Raw genomic sequence first — 20,294 nt, forward strand, 5'->3', positions numbered from 1 at the left:
AGTCACATGTCCACACTAGCTAATGGGGTCTCCAAAGACCTTACAGATAAATGGTTGCAATACAGTATCTAGAAACACAAAATAAATGCTGACAACCAGGTGGACTATTGTGATTGGTTATTGTTGGTGATGGTGGGAACCAGCTGTGTAGTCTATTAAAGCCACTTAGCAAATTTTATGATATATTATAGTCCATTTTTTTACCCTAATGGCTGAAAATTTGGAGAATGAATGTTTCTTTTTAAATATCAAATCATGCCCCCCCACCCCCTCCAACAGGCATCTCGATGGAGTTCTGCTGCAGCTTGATGATGAAGCCACAAATATACAATAAATGCTGAATCCCTTCCAAGCGGCAACACTATAAAAGGAAGCCTGCGCTTCGTTATTCTATTTGGTCCCCAGATGGCTGTTTCCCTTAGGCTGTTTCCTTGCCGATTTTGTCATAACAGAAAGATTCAGAGTGGTGCTGCCGTTTCACTTGACTGGCCGCTCCAATCATGTTATTACAAGGTTGCTATGAACCCGTACCTTTTTGGATAAAGTATTTTAACAGAAATTTGGGTAATTTCCCAACAATTAGTAATTCCGAAGCCAATAAAATGGATCTTGATCCCGGCTGTGATTTTGAAGTTTTGCTCTCTGATGCTGTTTGGGGTTAAGGGCACAATCACTGGAGTCCTGTCGCTACACTTGAGTTCTAGCTCCATCATGTACCTACAGCTTCAGGGAACCATGTAATATAACAGATCCTCAGCTTCCTTATTAGTAAAAGAAAGAGTGACGATTATAGTGTCTGTATTATAGAGGTGTGGAGAGAATTAAAGTAATTCTTACATGTAAGGTACTTAGTACAGGGTTACACCAAAGATGTTCAACCTGTATTCGTTTCATAATTTTCTTCTCAAAGTTATTATAAACTAATTATTACACAAATGATAGTTTCTTCATTATATCTTCACATTTAGGTCCCTTACAATTCCAGTTTTTAACCCTTAGCAGAGTCATAGAATTTAGTTCACACTACTATCTTTATATGCAAAGAATAACCTATTTCTCTATTTGGCCAGTAGTTGATTTTGTCTTTTTCTTGAGTCCTTACTCATGGTAATGATGGGCAAGCCAGTTAATATCGAGTCTGTGGTTCTGATATGATTCCATCTTGATCATGCAAAGAGCCCTCTCAAAAAAACTGTCCTATTTAGGACAAACAAAACACAGATTGCCCTTTTCTCACTAGGATGATGCCTGGCTGGATGGAGGAAGAAGCCTGTCTTCCTAGCCTGTTTCCCTGTGATGAAAAGGACCTTCAGAGAGCTTGAGTGTAGCCCTGCTCTCATTCCTGGGCATTCCTGGGCAATGTTCTCTATGAGTTTCATGATTGTCCACTGTAGTGATCTGGAGCTTCCCCTTGCCAGCTTATAAAAGCCGACTGGTAAAATTCCAGGAATTTTGTGAGTTGGTTGTGAAACAGTTAAATAGTACCTATATTAATAATTAAATGACATGAACTTACAATGCAGTAGATTGTATTTAAAGCAAAAGTAATAAAGATTCACTTTCTTCATGCTCAGCATTCTCCTTTGCCTTGTATATTTCCCCCCTTTGTTCTACTTTTGTTTGATAAATTATACACTCATCCTCCAGGTTAATATGCTAAATTTGCTCACATATATTCTGCACTTAAATTCAACATTTAGTAACCAGAAAGTTTGGAAAACATTCAGAATAGATCTTAAAGTGTGGATTCTATGATATATTATTATGGGGTTTTATTGCACATAGTCATTCCAGTCATTTATTGATCCTTAAGAAGTGCCTGAAGCATGCTGCATATGTTGTCTCATTAAATTCTCACAAACCCCCATGAAGTGAGTACAACTGTCCATTGTTTTACTGACAAAAAACTGAGACATAAAGTTTAGTAGCTTTCCAGGTCTCATGCTGAAACCTGTGTAACCCTAAACCCAAAGAATATGGATCACTGATTTCTATTATGTATAATTCACTGTGTGTCTGCATAATGGACTCTGCATAAAAATCTGATTGCATTTCACTAATATTATAACATGATACAATCTGCTTCACACTATCTTTGTAGTGAGATCACACTTATGCTATTTCTTTGCAGAATATAAAAAGTCAATATTAGTTAATTCATGCTGGATAATTTCATTTGCTAAAAGAATAAGTACTAGAGTAAAAGTGCTGTCTATCATCTGAGGAAACCATTGGCAAATGTATGAAATGAACTTTCTATTCTCATGAAAGGGATTTTAAACACTAAGAGTGGTGAGTACATGAGTTTGCAAGAGGTGCCTTCATTTACTCTATATATATAGAGAGAGAGAGGCAGAGAAAGGGCGGGAGGAAGAGCATCTCCATACCACGAAACAGGACCTTTCTTAGAAATACAGTGAAGAACAAGAGAAAAATGGCCTTGGTCTCCTCGACTTCTTGTAACAGCAGAGAAAGAAGATAACCCAGTTGGCAAATGAATACGACACGGGCTGTCAGGTTACAGCTGATACTACAAGTTTGCCACTTTTGAGAATGTTTTTGTAACACACTACTCAATGTTAGCAGATTCTAGGTTATGAAAATAATTAAATCCTTGATTGCAGAAAGAACATCATCAAAGGAAAGTCCTTTGGCAATGAGTAGATATGAACATGCTTCTATTTAGGAACTTCTTCCTGGATGTGCTCCAAGGGTGTGCTGATGTAAGGAAAGGGTGGCCAGGATGCACGGGGCAGGGCAGGCTGACCTCGCTCACAGGTGGAGGCCTGTCTCCCTCATCACACCCACTGCACCCACCGTCAAAGAGCTTGGCCTTCCTGGAAAGGAAGCTTCGCATAGTCACGATGTCTGCCAAGACTCATGCTGCCTTCTGTGATATGCAGTGAGATTTGGGGAAGATAGTCAGAGACTAGACATTGGAACACATAAAAGAATGGGAGTGCCATAGGAAAGAAGGCCCCTTCAGGCAACATTTCATGTTACAGATAAAGTTAATGGGAAGACAGTATACTGCCTCAGTGAGGTATGAGTTTGAACCTGAGCCATTTGTACAGTTCTGTGTAATAATGAAATAAAAGAGTAACTTGCTTTAATTTTGTGTGTGTGGAAAATGCATTCATTCTATTTTATTAAAAGTATGATATTTCTATTAGTAGTGGAAACCATTATAGTGCCTTGGGGGACTGAAGAACCTTTCTATGAGGCTTTTCTTATAGCTTCATTTTAAGTAGCAGAGAATGGAACACAATCAATCAATCTCTTAATACTCTGTGGCATTCTGTGTACTAATGAATTCACCTTTGCTGTTCAAATGGAAATACAGGTCACCTTTCAACTGTGAATTTATTCTAGTAATTGGTATATAGTTTGATGTATTTGACTTACTAATTTGGATATGTGTGGCTTTATTCTGAAGTGCTTTGTGAGAATGGTGGAAACATTGCCAAGGGCTAATGGCACCAGTGGAAGGTTAATGTGCAAAAGTAAACTTTTATTGCTTTAAACCAATGGGCCTTAATGAATTAAAAAATAAAAATAAAAATTCAGTGACCTAATGCCCATGTGAACCTAATGTAGTAATTTCTTTCATTTTGCTTTTTTGTTCTACAATGGATGCATACACAAGACACTTTGAAACAGTAAGCTTTAAAAAATCTGTTTCACTTTCTCATTAATTTGCATGGTTGTAATAGGAAATTATGTTGCCCAACCACGGAATAAGTTTGAAGATGATGAGAAACACCACCAATCATCGTAATAAAATAGGGTCAGGTGGCACAGAAGCCGTATTCTTCGGTTTTCACAACTGTTTGCATTTTAGATATTAACAAAAGGCTACACATTTGGTTCCACACGTGGAAGAAGGACTCTCTGTAACTCCATTCTCCTCTCTGTTGTTTTCAGTGCTTCGGCTCCTGAAGGAGGGTGCAGACCCCCACACCCTTGTCTCCTCGGGAGGGTCCCTGCTCCATCTGGTAAGAACCGCGACAATCAGTGCCAGTGCATGGGGACACCCGGGGGAGAGTACATTGCAGGTTCAAACCCAGGAACGAAATGTACATCTCACAGATGATGATCAGAAAGATGATGTGTTTCTAATTAACAGGCTTGGATGATAAGCTGAAATTATTATTAATTACTGTATTGAAATTTGTAAATAATCTTTAATCAATGAAGTTAGAGTTTCTACCCTAAAGAAATCACTTTTAAAAACTAATAGCATTCAAAACAAGTAAAATATTGTATCAATTATACAGTATTAGGCAATCATCCTTTCTTTTTTCCTACAAGTTGTCCTTATTCCTCTAATGAAATTTTACTATACTTTGCTCATGATCCAGCTCTTATAAATGCAAATACAGCCTGCCTTGTCGTATTTTAGAAACAAAGTAGGGGGTAAGTGAATAAACAAATAAATAACTAAATTTAAAAATATTATATTATAAATAACTACATTTAAAATATATTAGGTTTGTGTGCAAGAAATTTTTGCTGGTTCTGTTTGGGGCAAAAATAAAAGTCAACAAGTATTCGATTTGATGGTCTTTACGACCAATTTAAAGATAGAAACTTAATTTTGAAAAATGTGGAAATTAATGTAAGATACAATCTAATTTATGATTATCTCTCAAGACAAAAAATAATACTGTATTTCTTCACATTATAGCAAACTGTAGTAGAGGGGGTCATGCCCTTAACTTCCAGAAGCTCCTTAACGTCACATAAATTTTCAACCTTGATTGCACCTGGGAATCACGTGGGTGTTATTAAAATACGGACACCTGACTCCCAGCCTGAGTTGAACCCACAAAGATTCTTACTTATTTTTTCTGGGATGTAGCTTGACCGCTGGGAATTGTTAAGACTTCCCAGGTTATTCTAATTTATGGCCAACATTGGGGAAAAACTGCATGAAAGAGAAACTGGTGTATACCAAAAGCTCAAGAGATCTGGAATGCAAGTTATTATACAGTCAGCAGAACAGAAAAAGAACAGAGAATATTGTGATACAAGACAGTTTGCCAAAGAATATAGGCGTTTTCTCTCTAGCACTGGAAATAGATACAAAGAGAGATTTCAAGGTAACATTTTCCTTCTCTGGAATGTTTTGGTTATGAAACATCTCTGTTTTACACTCAGATCCTTATATGGCTTCCATGATATTTTCAAGGAGCCATGCCTCATTAGTCCCTAGATCCTAGGTTTAATTTTAAGCAATCCTAGACTAGGCACATTCTTCTAAGAGTCTTCCATAGATTAATATTCTCTTCATGGCAAATATCATAAGCCTGTTTTTTTGTTTGTTTTTGTTGTTGTTGTTGTTGTTGAGACAGAGTCTCACTCTGTCGCCCAGGCTGAAGTGCAGTGGAGCAGTCTCGGCTCACTGCAAGCTCCGCCTCCTGGGTTCACGCCATTCTCCTGCCTCAGCCTCCTGAGTAGCTGGGACTACAGGCGCCCACCACCACACCCAGCTAATTTTTTGTATTTTTAGTAGAGATGGGGTTTCACCATGTTCACTAGGATGGTCTCGATCTCCTGACCTCATGATCCATCCGCCTCAGCCTCCCAAAGTGCTGGGATTACAGGCATGAGCCACCACACCCGGCCCATAAGCCTGTTTTTCAGGAGGTCTAGTTATCAGCATGTTTGCACGTCCCAGTAGAAAACAGACCTCTTCCATGAACAAATCAGTGCAAGTCATTGTTACTGTTTACTAGGAAAGTGTTATTTCTGTGTATTTATGTGTGAGAGAGAAAGAGGAAGGAAAGGAGAAGGAAGAGGAGAGGGAAGGGAAACAAGGGGCACAGGGGACAGGGATAGACTGTCACTTCTTCACGTGTGTGTGTCTGTGTGTGTGTGTGTATATATATATATATAGAGAGAGAGAGAGAGAGAGAGATTAGATTGATGTTAATTTTTATATTTTTCAAAATTAAGTTCCTATCTTTAAATTAGTTGTAAAGACCACCAAATCAAATACTTGTTGACTTTTACTTTATTTTTGTCCCTAACAAATATATATCTATATATAGTTATAGATATAGATAGTATCTGACTTTTAATGAACACATACATCACTATGCTCCCAATCAACAAATCAGCAGTTGCTTTCTTGATCTTTGAAATAAAGCCACAACACCACCATCTCTCATCCCCTCGACAGCTGCCAGTCAGTTTTAAACCACCATCCCTCTTTTCTGGATAAATAGCTTTCTCACTCTTCTCCCAGGTTCCATCTTTGCCTACACTATACTGTTTCCCATTCATAGCCAGGTCATGTCACTTCTGTATCTGAAATGCTCCAACAACTTTCCTTCTCTCATAAATAAAAGCCAAAGTCCTGCCTATGGCCACACTGTGATCTGTGTCAAGCCCCAGCCCACAGCCATTGCAACTTCTCCAGTCACTTTCCCTCTGCGCTCTGCTCTGCTGACACTGGCCACCTTGCTGCTCCTTCAGCACTGGCCCATGCTCCTGCTCCGTGTGCTGTTGCTGAGTTTCCACCCAGCACATGCCTCTCAGATGTACATGGCTCGCTTGCTGACTTGCTGTGGGTCTCTGCTCAACGTGATCTAAAGGAGCAGCCCTCCTTGCCTTGCCCTATGGGGTATAGTAACTCACCACTGATGCCTCACAAGCAACTCCACTTCCATCCCTTTATCTTGTTCTTTCCCATCTTTTATAGCACACTTGTCACCAAACCCATCATAGGTTCATGTGACTATTTTCTATTTCCTAGAATGTTAGCTCCATGAGAGACAGGACTTGTCATATTTTCATGAATATTATAATGCCCAGGAGAGTGCCTGATACTCGGAGATGCTCAGTAGATTTGTTAAGGAGATAAGCTAATTAATTAATGTTACTACTTAATTAATATCTGACACTGTGATAGATATTGGGGTGAAAAGATGCAAAATGCATATACTGTGTCATCTGAGGGAGACAGAAAAATAAACCACTGATTGCAGTGGACTGGAGAGGGATAAGCAGATGATAGTGAAGGAGGCAAACAATGGGGCCACAATTATTTTGTTGTGACTGCTTCTGGGCATCAGTTACAAAGGCTTTTCTCACTCTCCTGGTCCGGATTAATAACCCATTTGTCCAAGCTCTCATAACATACACTCCTTGCTTCTCTGTAGATATTGCCACAATGGGGTATAATTAATGGAATATGTGGCTTTTTCTCTCTGCTAGACTGAAATCTCAAAAACTGTGACTGTCTTGGATACTTTTCTTAGCAAGTGAAGCATAGTGAATACTTGTCCAAAGTCTCATAACATACACTCCTTGCTTCTCCATAGATCTTGTCACAATGGATTATAATTAATGGAATATGTGTTTTTTTCTCTCTGCTAGACTGAAATCTCAAAAACTGTGGCTGTCTTGATACTTTTCTGTTCTTAGTATGTGATGCATAGTGAATACTCAATGCATAGTCAATGAATGAATGAATGAGCTCTAAGGATATAAGGGTCTCTTTGGGTGAAGACCTAGGTAACAGTATACAGAGTATAATCTAAGCCCAGGTGACAGAGTATAAAGATTCAGAAATGGAAGCATCTGAAGGAAAAAGAAATGAGAAGGTTAAACTGATGAAGTAGATGGAAAGCAATTTATTAACTCCCAACCCAGTGCAAGGATATTGTATTTTTATGTTGTTATGCAAAGGTTGTGAGACTAAGACAAAGTGAAGGATGAATCTGGAGGACGGATAAGGAAACCCCATGGCAGCTGAAGGAGGAGGTGCTCAGTGCTGAAGTCTCCTTTTCCTGGGGTTACCAAGTAAATAAAAACAAACGAAGAATTGCAGGTTGCTGGAGAGATGAAATTACAGGGTTTCAAAATGTCTTAGGTACTGAAAAAGGCAATGCAGCCATCTAAAATGTCAAGTGTGAGTATCTGTGCTGTTTGCCTCACCTTTTAGGCGTCCCACATTACGGAGCCTGATGCTTCATCAGCACTGAGCTCTAATTATAGACGATCAGCGACTTTGAGGGAAAGACAGAGTGCGTGTGTGGGCATCAAGAATCAGCTGCAGAAATTACTTAGTTATGTTTAACTCAATTGTTATTAAAGGTAGATATTTGAGAAACATATTTTAATGTTTTGGCCATATGGCATCTTTAGTTTTATCTTATTTTTAATAAAATTTCAACAAATACATCTGAATTAATCTTTTTACCCCACCATTTATTGAATGTGTGTGTTAAACATATGGCAGGTATCAGGTACTCTGACAGACAGAAGGGGAATAATTGCAAAAAGTAACAATGTCTGTATCCCAGGCAGTTGGTCTCATGAGGCCAGTATAGAAGAAACCTTAGATTTAACTCTTTGCAAAAAAAAAAAAATTATGTTTATGAAGTAAAAAACAGTATTACATACGTTTTGCTAAAATGTTGTCCAGGGTTTTGTTATTACCTTTATTCAATGAGCAATTGAGAAGGCGCTCCCAATGGTAACTGAACCCTCAGCCTCAGACTATAGCCAAGTTCAGGTGAAATATATTAGAAATAAGAAATACTCTTTCTTTGATCAAGTGAATTCTAGTTGTAACATAGATATAGGAATTTAAACAGTGGAATTCATGTAGCTGTTAAAAATATTGAGCCGGCCAGGCACGGTGACTCACGCCTGTAATCTCAGCACTTTGGAAGGCCGAGGCGGGCAGACACAAGGTCAGGAGATCGAGACCACCCTGGCTAACATCATGAAACCCCGTCTCTACTAAAAATACAAAAAATTAGCAGGGCGTGGTGGCGGGCACCTGTAATCCCAGCTACTTGGGAGGCTGAGGCAAGAGAATGGTGTGAACCTGGGAGGTGGAGCTTGCAGTGAGCTGAGATCACGCCACTGCACTCCAGCCTGGGCGACAGAGCGAGACTCCATCTCAAAAAATATACATATATTGAGCCATAATGTATCTGAAACTATGTCCAAAACATATTATACATGCCCAAAGCAGGTTACAGAATAGTGCATATAGCACAATCGGATGTATGAGAGAGAAAGACAGAATCCTTTTAATAGCCAACGGAGGATCTTGAAGACCAGATAAGCAATTTTCAACAGTACTCAGGTTGGGCAAAGGGGACCAGGTTTTTAAATTATTTTCTGTTTCCTTTTACAAATGACTTGAACATTTTAAATAAGAAACATGCGTGTTTCATATAATAAAACCAACATATAAAAGTAGTTAAGACTGTTTTTATTCAAAGTTTAAATTTTGAATAATTTAATAATTTTGCTACTCAAGAAAATGTGCTGCCCAAAACCGAGCTGCTCTTTGCTCTTCACCATAAGTTTCTATAAAGGCTTGGATGCTATAAGAAGCAGAGATAATTAGCAACTTACTACAGTAGAGGTGGTTCAACAGCCTAATATCTTCAAAGCCTGGCAGAAAATAATGTATTTTGTAAAGAGGCAGAATATCAGGATTCTAGAGAAAATGCCTAGAGAAATATCTTATTTTTAAAAATGTCTAGGTGTTAAAGAACAAAAATAGTTGCTGTGTGGAAGTTGTCCACCAGTGACCCTGCTCACCCACCTGGACATTGGCCATTGAACTCCAAGCCCCTTTTTTGCTTTCCTAGAAGAAAAAGAGCAAGAGCTACAAGGGCAGACTCTAGCAAGAACAGCAATCACAGCAGAAGACAATATCCCCTCTGCACAGGAAGGTATGCCACATGGGGCCCCGACTCCACATCCTCCAAGGACCTCACAAGGGCTGTTCCTGCATGTTCCTTGGAGGATGTGGAATGGAGGCCCCATGGAGGATGCAGCAGCAGGAAGCAGGAGGCAGGCCAGGGGCAGGGAAGAGAGCAGGCACAGCCAGGCGAGTTGGGTGATTCTGATGTCTGAGGGTGAGCGCTGCAGGGTGCTGCCTGGCGCTGGCAAACAGGCAATGGAGGGGCCACGGACTGTGAACAAGAGACTCTTCACATAACCCCAGGGGTGCAATTCAAGATTCAAAATCCTGGCTGGATGTGGCTTTTTTCAAATTCAATGTCTTTTGGGTCCTTGAGAACCATCACATCCATAACTGGAAAGTCCCTAGTTCAGAATTTTAGATCGTTAGTGAAATATCCAGCTGAATCTTGGAAGAGAATCGTAACCTTGACCTGCCTGCAGGCGTATTTTTATCGTGACTCCCTGCATGCATGGCTTAGGGGGCAAAAGGGCAACAGAAGAGCACATTGTGATGATGCTTTAAATGCTACCAGAAACCCAATGGATGAGTTTTCCATTTTTTAGGAATAGACCACACGGGCCTGATTTGCTCCGCATCAAATGATCTAAGAAAGGCCCCAGTGAAGTTAGCAGCTAGATTTTGTGTTTCATTTTGTTTTTATATCTTTGTAATAAGGATCTCAAATTATTAAGCATCAGAACTCTTTCCTGACAGGATGAAGGCAGATAACGAGGCATTTTTCACAGACTTCTTATAGAATTATAGCTCCCCTAAGGAAACTTGCAGACATCCACCTTCAAAGCCACTGGTAACAAAATCTTTCCTGGAGAAACTAGAGTTTTGTAGCAAGAAAGGGTTTCCTTGCTTATCAGCCTGAAACTCACCTACTTAGAAAGTCCTTCTTTACGCAACCCTAATAATTTACATTACCCTCTAGATGTACCAAACTGCTTATAATTCCACAAATGGCTGATCCCATTCCTCCTCAATATCGCTCAGGCTGTTTCTTACTTTGGGGAGCTCTACCGAGACAGGCCAGCAGCTCACCACTGTCCCATCTCAGCTTTCTGCCTACATCATCCCCCAATTGTAGGTTGTTGGTCCAGAGATGAGTTCTTGTTTATAATATCAGCTCTCTGGCTTAGCACAGCACTGGGTGCATAGTAGTTCCTCAATAAATATGTAGGCTTAACTAACAGATATATGAATATCTCACCCCAGGCCGCACCCACTTGTTAAATGCCTGATGATCTTTCAAGACTAGCTCCTGTGTTCCCATATTCAATTATCCAATTCCTATCAGGCTGTTAGGTACCTTCTGCTGTGACTCCATAGAATGCTATGCATACCCTTTATCATAAACCTCACAATATCAAACAGCACTATTTCTTAAGAGTAGTTACTATGTAATTCACCTTTATATATACCTTGCCAAGTACAGCTGGAATATAGTGTTGCCTAATAAAATCTAGAGAATTTAAAATGCAGCAAACCAGTGCTGCTGATGAAGGAGATTGGTTTACATTCACTTAAAAGGATAACAGGTTTTTAGGATTTTAAAATTTCTGGATGTGGTTCAGTGTTTAGAGTCTGGTTCAATTGGCTGGAAGCTGTGGCTCTCTGCAGCGCAAATAGAAAGAATAAATATGATTCAACTCACAGCATTCTGGGTAGTTTATCTATGGCGAGATAATCTGGAGTATAATATTTGCCAGACAAGATCATGAAAAGCAAAAATAAGTATGTTCAAGATGACACTACAGTGAATATGATCCTTCAATGTGACATAGTGGCAGAGAAGCGGACGTGAGTTTGCAGAGACGCAAGCACAGGCTGAAAGGGCCGGTCTGCGGTATTGCTGTTGAATAAAAACGAGCGTATGGAACTTCCAGAATGATGTTAGATTTTGAGAAATTGCAATAAATTTAAATTTATTTTGCTACTGATATAAATTTATCTGTTTTGTCCCCCACTTTTCTTCTCTCTCTGTCACTGTTTCTGACTTTCATTATAGAAATGTTCTTTGAACTACTGAGAACTCATAAACATAGGACAAAAACATGGACTATATCTCATTCAAATTGTGCACCTCACATCACTTCTTCTTCCCCCATAGCTACCTAAAAGTTCAGAGTTTTGTTTTTGTTTTTGTTTTTTTAGTTTACTGGTAGAACTGTGCCTGGCACATGACATTCACGAAGACAACCCTGGATCAAACTGGATGCTTTCCTAGTAATTATTTCTCTAGTGTCCTCTGCCATGACTGCTCCGTAACCACTACAGAGAAGCGAAGGGGAAGCTTGCATTGTAAAACATGTAGACTTGTGAAAAGTCATGTTAAAATAGATCCAACACTCATTTTCAAAATTGGTGAAAGAGAACTCTTATGTATGAACCACAGAATTTGATTTGAATCTTCAGACTTGATGTGTGATTTGTAAATATTTGTAATGATTTTCTGATTTACTAAGTGATAGATTTCAGAGTCATTCATGATATGTTCATTAGCAAATCAGAAGGGCCAGAATCCAGAAACCACCCCTTACACCAAGACAGGGAAAAAAAAAAAAAAAAAAAAAAGACAACACATTTCAAGTTCGAAGTTCCCTTTGCTTGTCATTTGGTTCCTATGATTTTCAGTACTTTCAGGTGAATCAATAATGTGCATTGTATTGAGTTTGTATATTAAGACACATTACCTTTGTTTAGAAAGTTACAAATGAGTGAAATAGTGCAGTACAAGAGAAGCTGTAAACTGCTGATGCTGTGTTGAAAAGATTTGTTGACACATTCTAACCACTCAGTCAAAGGTTTGGACAGCCTTTGAGGAAGAACTTGCTCTCTCATCACTTTGCTCTCTCAGTTTGTCTTAGGAGGCAGAATGAGGTATTGTAGTCATAGATTGGGATGCCAGAATTTAGTATTTCAGATTGAAGCCAGTCTTGCTAATACAAACCAGAGGGGTGGATAAAGATTGGTGGAGTCCAGGAGGGATGACATTTTGGGGTTCTTATGTGGAGTAAGTGGTATTGTTAACGCTTCCTCTGATGATGGTGTTCAGGAGGGATGACATTTTGGGGCTCTTATGTGGAGTAAGTGATGTCATTAATGCTTCCTCTGTTGATGGTGTTCTAAGTGGAGAGAAGGCTGTCATCATGGTCCCCAAGTCTTCCATGACAGAGAAGAGTGACCAGGTTGGGAGATGAGGTAGTACATAAGGATTGGGTAAATCTTAGAAGCACGTCAGTGTAAGCGTTCAGTGATTCCAGAAGAATCAACGATAAGCTCAGAAGATATCCAAGCTTTTTTAGTGCTCAGTGGAAGAATAAGTTTCCCTACACTGGACAAGGCTGCAGGAGAGATGGTGTTTTCAGGGAAACTGACTTCCATTTAGGTTCTCTGGACGTTTCCAGAAGTGGAAATTGGGCTGGGTTCGCATCATTCCATGGAGGGGAGTAATCTGTGGCCATGAAGGAATCTAGGAGCTTAGTTGATTAAAGGGCTTGGTAATTCAGGGCAGGCGTCACAGGCAGGTTACCCATATAGTCACACGGGACCTTCTTTTTAGAAAGGTACAATGCTTGATTTCACCCTCTGATATCACTATCTTGAAATTGTCAATAATTTTAAAACTAGAAGCCACGAATTTTCATTTTGCACTGGGTCCCACCTTAACTAGCTCTTCTTGGCATTTTGAGAGGTAAATGAAGGTGACAGCAGGAGCTTGGGGACCTGGCTCCAGGCTGCAGGTGGAGGACCTGGTGGTGTTGGAGTTCTGCTGGGCATGACAGAATGTGTGTTCAGTCACTTTCTTGGTGCCATAAAGTGTCACCGGAAAGTGGCTGACATAAGGAAGAACAACCTGAATTGGGAGGAAGATTTCCTGGCTTGAAGAAAATTCTTTCTAGGGAAATAGATTTACTACATAACAATATTTTAAGAACATCATAACAGGAATGTTCCACCATCATAATCTTTTCAGACAAGAGTGACTAGAAAGTATTTATTGCTGTCAAATTATTATTCATAATCCTCTGAAATGTGATTCCCAAAATTATATCACTTGAGAGGGGCTGATATCACTTTCAACACTGGATCTAGTTAACTCTGTTTGGTGAAAGACAGTGAAAATCCAAGCTTCAGGTATCTGAATATAAATGTAGATTCCTGAGGTGCAGGTCGAGGATATCTTGACAGGCACAGAAGGAGGAGGTCACATCTCTATTGATTATACGCTGAGCTATCACAAAGCTAAAGAGGGTAGAAAAGGAATTGCTTGCATATGAATTTCCTAAAATGAACTGGATCTGGGCCTCACATTCTAACATCAATTTATTGAACTTTCATACTGTGCCACTCACCTTCTGCGTCCTTGTACCCAAACCTGAAGCTCCAGGGGATGGGGCCTCAGTTCATATGGTCAGGGCACTGAGTCTAGTGACCATTTTTTTATTGCTATGCATCACCCAGAACATCAGATACAGAAAGACCTTAGTTCAAAACCAAAATTATTCTGTAAGAATTCACATTTGTCATTGCACCTATTGCTTACTTGAATCCTAATAATGATGTCTGCTAATGCATTCCTCCATGCTCTTCAGGGACCTCACACTGTCCTTTTTCACTGTGGTTGTTGTACACTCTTGAGACGATCTGATAATAGGGGATGGTATGAGTATTCAGTTAGTGTATCATGCTTGTGAATCATAATTTGATCACCCATTTGTTTGGTGAAGTGAGAGAGTAAATATTTTGCCTAATCTTTGAAGCTGTTTGTTTCTTTTTGAATACTGAATTTTGAGAGTTCTTTGTACATTCTTGATAAATGTCTTTTAACAGATGGGTGTTTTGTGAATATTTTGTCTTAGGTTATGGCTTGTCTTTTTATTCACTGAGAAGTATCTTCTGAAGAATAGAAGATTTTTGTTTTAATTAAATTCAATTTGCTAATATTTCCCCTGATAGGCTGCATTTTTAGTATCATCACTAAGATTTTCTGTTATGTTCTTTTTAGAACTTTTGTAGCTTTTGATTTTACATTTTTTGCAATTTTACATTAGGAGTAATATTTGTATATAGGGCAAAATATAGGTCAAAAGGATTTTTATACATGTGTGTACCCAATTGTTTCAGTATAATTGACTGAAAGAACATTCTTTCTTCACTGAATTGCCCTTGCCACTTCCTTGAAAATTACATGTCTATACATGAATTGATCTATTTCTAAATTCTATATTGTGTTTCATTGATTAATTTGATTTTATGCCAACACCACACTGCTTTGATTGCTATAACTTCATAATGAGTCTTGAAATTAGTTAGCTTTAGTCCATGAACTTTGGGTTCCACCACCCTAAAGTTTTTGGGCAATTTTAGGTCCTTTGCATTAACTTATGAATTTTAGATTCAGCTTTTCAGTATCTATAAAAAAAATCCCTTCTGGAATTATGACACATTTGGATTGAATCTACAGATCAATTTGGGAAGGACTGGTTTCTTAACAATATTGCATCTTCTGACCCAAGAACACACTAAATTTCCATTTATTTAGGTTTAAAAAAAATATCTCACTAACGTTTTATTGATTTTGGTGTGCAGGTCTTACTGATATTTTGTCATATTTATCCCTAAGTATTTCAATATTCTTAATGCTATTTTAATTTAAAAATTATTTTTCAAAGGCTTACCGCTAGCATATAGGAATATCTTTGTTTTTTGTATAGTGATCTTGTATCTTTCAACTTTGCTGTCTTAATTATTGGTTCTAATAACTTTGTATATTCCATTATATTTTCTACATAGATGATCATGTCATATGTGAATAATGGCAGCTTTAATTTTTTCTTTTCAATCTAGATGAATTTGGTTGTTTATTCATTCCTTTTTGCCATGGCTAGAACTGACCAGTGGAATGTTGAAGGGAAGTGGTAAAAGTGAACATGCTTGTCATCTTCTTGGTTTCAATGGAAAGGTTGGAGGGTTTCTTAGAGACAATTATTAGCTGTTGCTTTGTTATCCAGTCTAATACTCCCGGCCTTTTAACTGTGTCATTTAGAATATTTGCACTTATTTATATGGTTACTTATATGTTTAGGTTGAAATCTACCATCTTCCTTTTTTTTTAGTACTTGTGTCATTTGTTTTTCTTTCCTCTTTTTCTGCCTTCTTTAGGTTTGAGTATTTTTCATGATTCAATTTTATCTCTTTAGTGGTATTATGCACTGTGCATGTTATTTTGGTGGTTGCTTTAGTATTTTTAGGATACATCTTTGACTTAACCCTCTCTCCTTTCAAGTGGCATCCTATCCATTCACATGTAGCATAAAAACATTCCTTACAATATTATGTTTTCATTTCTCCCCTTCCTGCCTTTGTTTTATTGCTGGGATATATTTTAATCTGTATATATTATAAGGCTTATACTCTCTTGTGATTTTTAAACAATTATATTTTAAATATACTCAATGAGAAAATATATATAACTCACATAGTCACAATTCTCAGTGCTCTTCATTCTGATATACTCTTTTAAAAAGATCTCTCACAGATCACTGATGCTCTGCCATTTTCAAAAAATCATTTTTCTTTCCTTGTCATATTTTGTTTAATTTATGTTGCTGCTTTGAAGTTCATTCATCTTTTCTTCTGAAATATCTAGTCTGCTGTTGATCCCATCTAAGTCATTAAAGGTCTCATCTCTGAAAGTTAAATTTGAGTCTTTTTAATATCTTTCATGTATGTACTTAACATCTTCAATAGATCCCCTCACTTTTTGAACATAGGGAATATAGTTATAAATATGGTTTTAACACCCAATTTGCTCATTCTAACAGGTGCATCTCTTCTTGGTTTGTTTCCATTATCAATTTTTCTGTTCATTGTGGATCCTATTTTCCTGCTTTTTTGTATACTTGGCAATTTTTTGTTGGATTCTAGACACAATAAATTTTGCCTTGTTGGGTATTCAATATTTTGTAAATAATCTTGAACTCTTTGGGGGCTACTAAGTTATTTGGAAACAGTTTCATCTTTTCATGTCCTGAATTTGAAATTTTTTATTTGGAAACAGAACAGCATTTAGTTTAGGACTCATATTTCCCTCCACTGAAGCAAAACACATCTAGTACTCTACCCAGTGCCCTGTCAGTTACGCGGTTTTCAGTCTGGCTGGCAGGAACAGGCACGGTTTCTTGCAATTTATGAGCCCTGAGTCCTCTTTCTTTTCAGGCAGTTCTTTGCCTGACCTTGGGCAGTTTCCTAGAGTGCGTGTGCTGATCATTATTCAGCTGAGCACTTGAGGGAGGCATTCTTTAGAACTTTAAAGTTTTTCTCTGTGCAGCTTTGTCCTCTCTGCTACTCTTCTCTGTGAAATTTAGCCACCCTGGTCTCTCAAGACATTTCAAGAGCCAGCCCTGGTCAAGCCAGGTTCTTCTCCCTGTGCTGTAGCTTGGGAACTCTCTCAAGGTAGGAGGCTGGAACAATAGTAGGGCTTATCTTGTTTGCTGCCCATCATTCAGAGGTCATATATTATGTTTTTCTTTTTTAGTTGATTCAAGCAGGAAGGTACATCTGGTCTCTGTTACAGAGAAGCAGAAATTCTACAATGATTTGTTTTTAATGGTACTATCCGGTAAATTGGTGGGTAAATTTGTATGACAGTGCTTCCAGTGGGATATTGATTGGCATTCCTTTAGGGAGAGAAATCTGTTCTATGCATACGCATCACAGAAAAAGTATGCATCTCATAACCCAGATATTTTGCTGACCTATTTAATAATAGGTTTTTAAAAACTAATTGTACTAATATGCATTTAGCATTAATGTAACTTAGATGTAAATATGAAAAATACTCGTAAGGCCAGGTGCGGTGGCTCTCGCTTGTAATCCCAGCACTTTGGGAGGCTGAGGCGGGCGGATAATGACGTCAAGAGACTGAGACCATCCTGGCCAACATGGTGAAACCCCATCTCTACTAAAAATACAAAAATTAGCTGGGTGTGGTGGCATGCACCTGTAGTCCCAGCTACTCAGGAGGCTGAGGAAGGAGAATTACTTGAACCTGGGAAGTGAAGGTTGCAGTGAGCCGAGATCGCGCCACTGCACTCCAGCCTGGTGACAAAGCGAGACTCTGTCTCAAAAAAAAAAAAAGAAAAAGAAAAAAAAATACTCATAAAAGGACTGGATGGTTTGAAACGGCCAATGCAAATAAATATGTGGGACTTTTCAAAAATTAAAAATTCACAATGTTAAAGGCAGAACATCAAGATACAGGACTCATTTAAGCGCAGTTGCATAGATTGTACACCCGTGATGCCAGCCCTGACTTATATATACAATATTTACCTGAGTTTGAACTATAAATAGTAAATAAAATTAAGTTGCTGGATGGTTTGTTTTAGTAAATTATTGAACATATATAAAATGCAACATTATAAAATCATTAAAATTCATTTTAGGAGACTCTTAAATTTCAGCTGTTAACTCTTACAATATGACATGCTGTGAAACGTGACTAGGGTGAAGGTTACAGATGGGAATGTTGAGGAATTCAGTTAGAGGGATTCTGAAGGGCCTTGTCTATCTTGGATGCAATTAAATAGTTATACTTTATTCTTTTGACAGTGACAAATTATGCATGTTTTAGAGTAGAAGGGTACTATGATCAACTCTGTATTTTTAGAAAGATAATTATTGTAAATGGTTCAAGTTTTTTTTTAATAATCCTATCTACAAATGAAATAAAAACTAGTAAGTGAAGTACTTTTTTTGACCTTTGTACTATCTACCCTGATTTTCTTCTTTCTGTCTGCTGTTCCTTGACCCAGTTCCCCAGAAGTCTTGCATATGTTCTTTTCCTTGTTGGTTAGTTGGGGAAATACATCTTTTCCCAGGTTAGCCTCACCTCTCTACTCCCAAAATTGGCATTGAAGTTTTTTTTTTAAGTCTGTGGACATTTGGAATAAGCCATATCACAGTTTGTAATAATTTGATATTTCCTTGTATTTTTTCTTTTAGTGTGCTCGGTATGATAATGCCTTCATTGCAGAAATTCTGATTGACAGAGGAGTCAATGTCAACCACCAGGATGAAGACTTCTGGACGCCCATGCACATTGCCTGTGCATGCGATAACCCTGATATTGTCCTGCTTCTTGTATTAGTAAGTAAAGCAATTCAGTTTACCATTTGAAGATTTGATGGCATGTAAAAGGCTATATATTTAACTAATGATATTTTACAATATGTAATATTTTGGTTGAGAAAAAATCTGCATATGTTATCATGTATCTCCCTAGAACACAAGATAATTAGAGACTAAGGTTGTGGGTCACATAGTTTACAAAACAAATTGTGCAGATACTATGCCAAATGCAACTTCTCTTGCCTTTCCTTGGGAATTATATGCCTTGATACAAGTCAGTTTCAACTAAAATGGTTTGATAATTTTGCTTTTCAATTCATTCTCATTTTTAAATTTTTAGCCAAAGAGGCATAACATTATAAGGAGATATGGTTTATATTGAATCTTTTTTTTTCTTGTTTACATCTAGTAAAGAAGTGTCTACAATGTTTGTTTACATGAAAACGAGAACTTTAAATATAAAAAGCATTGGAGTTTGTTGTTTTGGTTGTTATTTTCAGTTAATCTTACATCCAGACATCGATCCTCACACATACTTTATTTTGGAATAGTGATCTCTAGAAAGTATTTCAAGAAACTATTTACAATTTTTAGAAAACACACTGGAATATATGAGCAACAATGATTTGCTTTTATTTTATTTATTTAAAAAATTAACTTCTTAATGCCTTGCTATTATGCACCTGGATTTTCACATTTTTTTATGTAAGCTCTCAAGAATTTACACAAAAGCAAACTGATGCGCAAATATATTAAACAACTTGCCGTAAGCCAAAGGCAAACTGTAGTTAAGAACTCAAGTTCATTGTCAGAAGTCCATTTTTTGTCACTGAGCCATGCTACCAATATTAGTTTCCCATGCCTGCCATACCAATTACCGCATAGTTGGTGGCTGAACACAAGCACAGTTGCGGAGGTTAGAAGTCTGAAGTCAAGGTGTGGACAGGGCCATGCTCCCCCTGTAGCCCCTAGTGATGAAACTTTCCTTGGTGCTTCCTAGTTATGGTGACCCCTGCAGTCCCTGATGTTCCTTAGATTATAGCGGCATCACTCCAGTCTCTGCCTCCATCAGCACATGACTTTCTTCTGTATCAGTGTGTCCAAATCTCTCATTCTTTCCTTTCAAAAGACATCAGTCATAGGATTTAGGGCCCACCCTGAGGCAGGTGGCCTCATTTAACTTGATTACATCTCCAAAGACCTTATTCCCCAATAAGGTCACATTTACAGTACTAGGGAGCATAGCTTTTTTCTGGAAAACATTCTAAATATACCATACTGCCCCTCTTCTGCCCTTTTTAAAATGATGAACAAAAATATTTTTGGATTAAAGGCTGTACATTGAGACTGTCTTAATCTTGTATGAGGTTTAATTTTGTCTAGTTTTCTCTGATTTGTCCTTCAAGAATATGTACACTTTCTTTTTTTTTACAGT

The 20,294-nt window shown here is 38.1% G+C and overlaps 1 protein-coding gene across 8 annotated transcripts in view; it reads left to right on the forward strand.

Annotated features, from left to right (window-relative positions):
* MYO16 (myosin XVI) overlaps nt 1-20,294 on the forward strand; it is a 717,368-nt gene that overhangs the window by 217,613 nt on the left and 479,461 nt on the right. For 7 of the 8 annotated variants that reach the window (XM_054529223.2, XM_054529222.2, XM_054529219.2 and 4 more), the window contains exons 3-4: nt 3,925-3,995; nt 18,734-18,877. In XM_054529223.2, coding sequence (XP_054385198.1) covers nt 3,925-3,995; nt 18,734-18,877 — 215 coding nt within the window. Of the gene's footprint in view, nt 1-3,924; nt 3,996-18,733; nt 18,878-20,294 lie in introns of those variants that run through there. The other variant, XM_063715039.1, reaches the window with a different exon arrangement.

This window comes from Pongo abelii, chromosome 14 (genome assembly GCF_028885655.2).
Source record: "Pongo abelii isolate AG06213 chromosome 14, NHGRI_mPonAbe1-v2.0_pri, whole genome shotgun sequence".
Lineage (NCBI taxonomy): Eukaryota > Metazoa > Chordata > Mammalia > Primates > Hominidae > Pongo > Pongo abelii.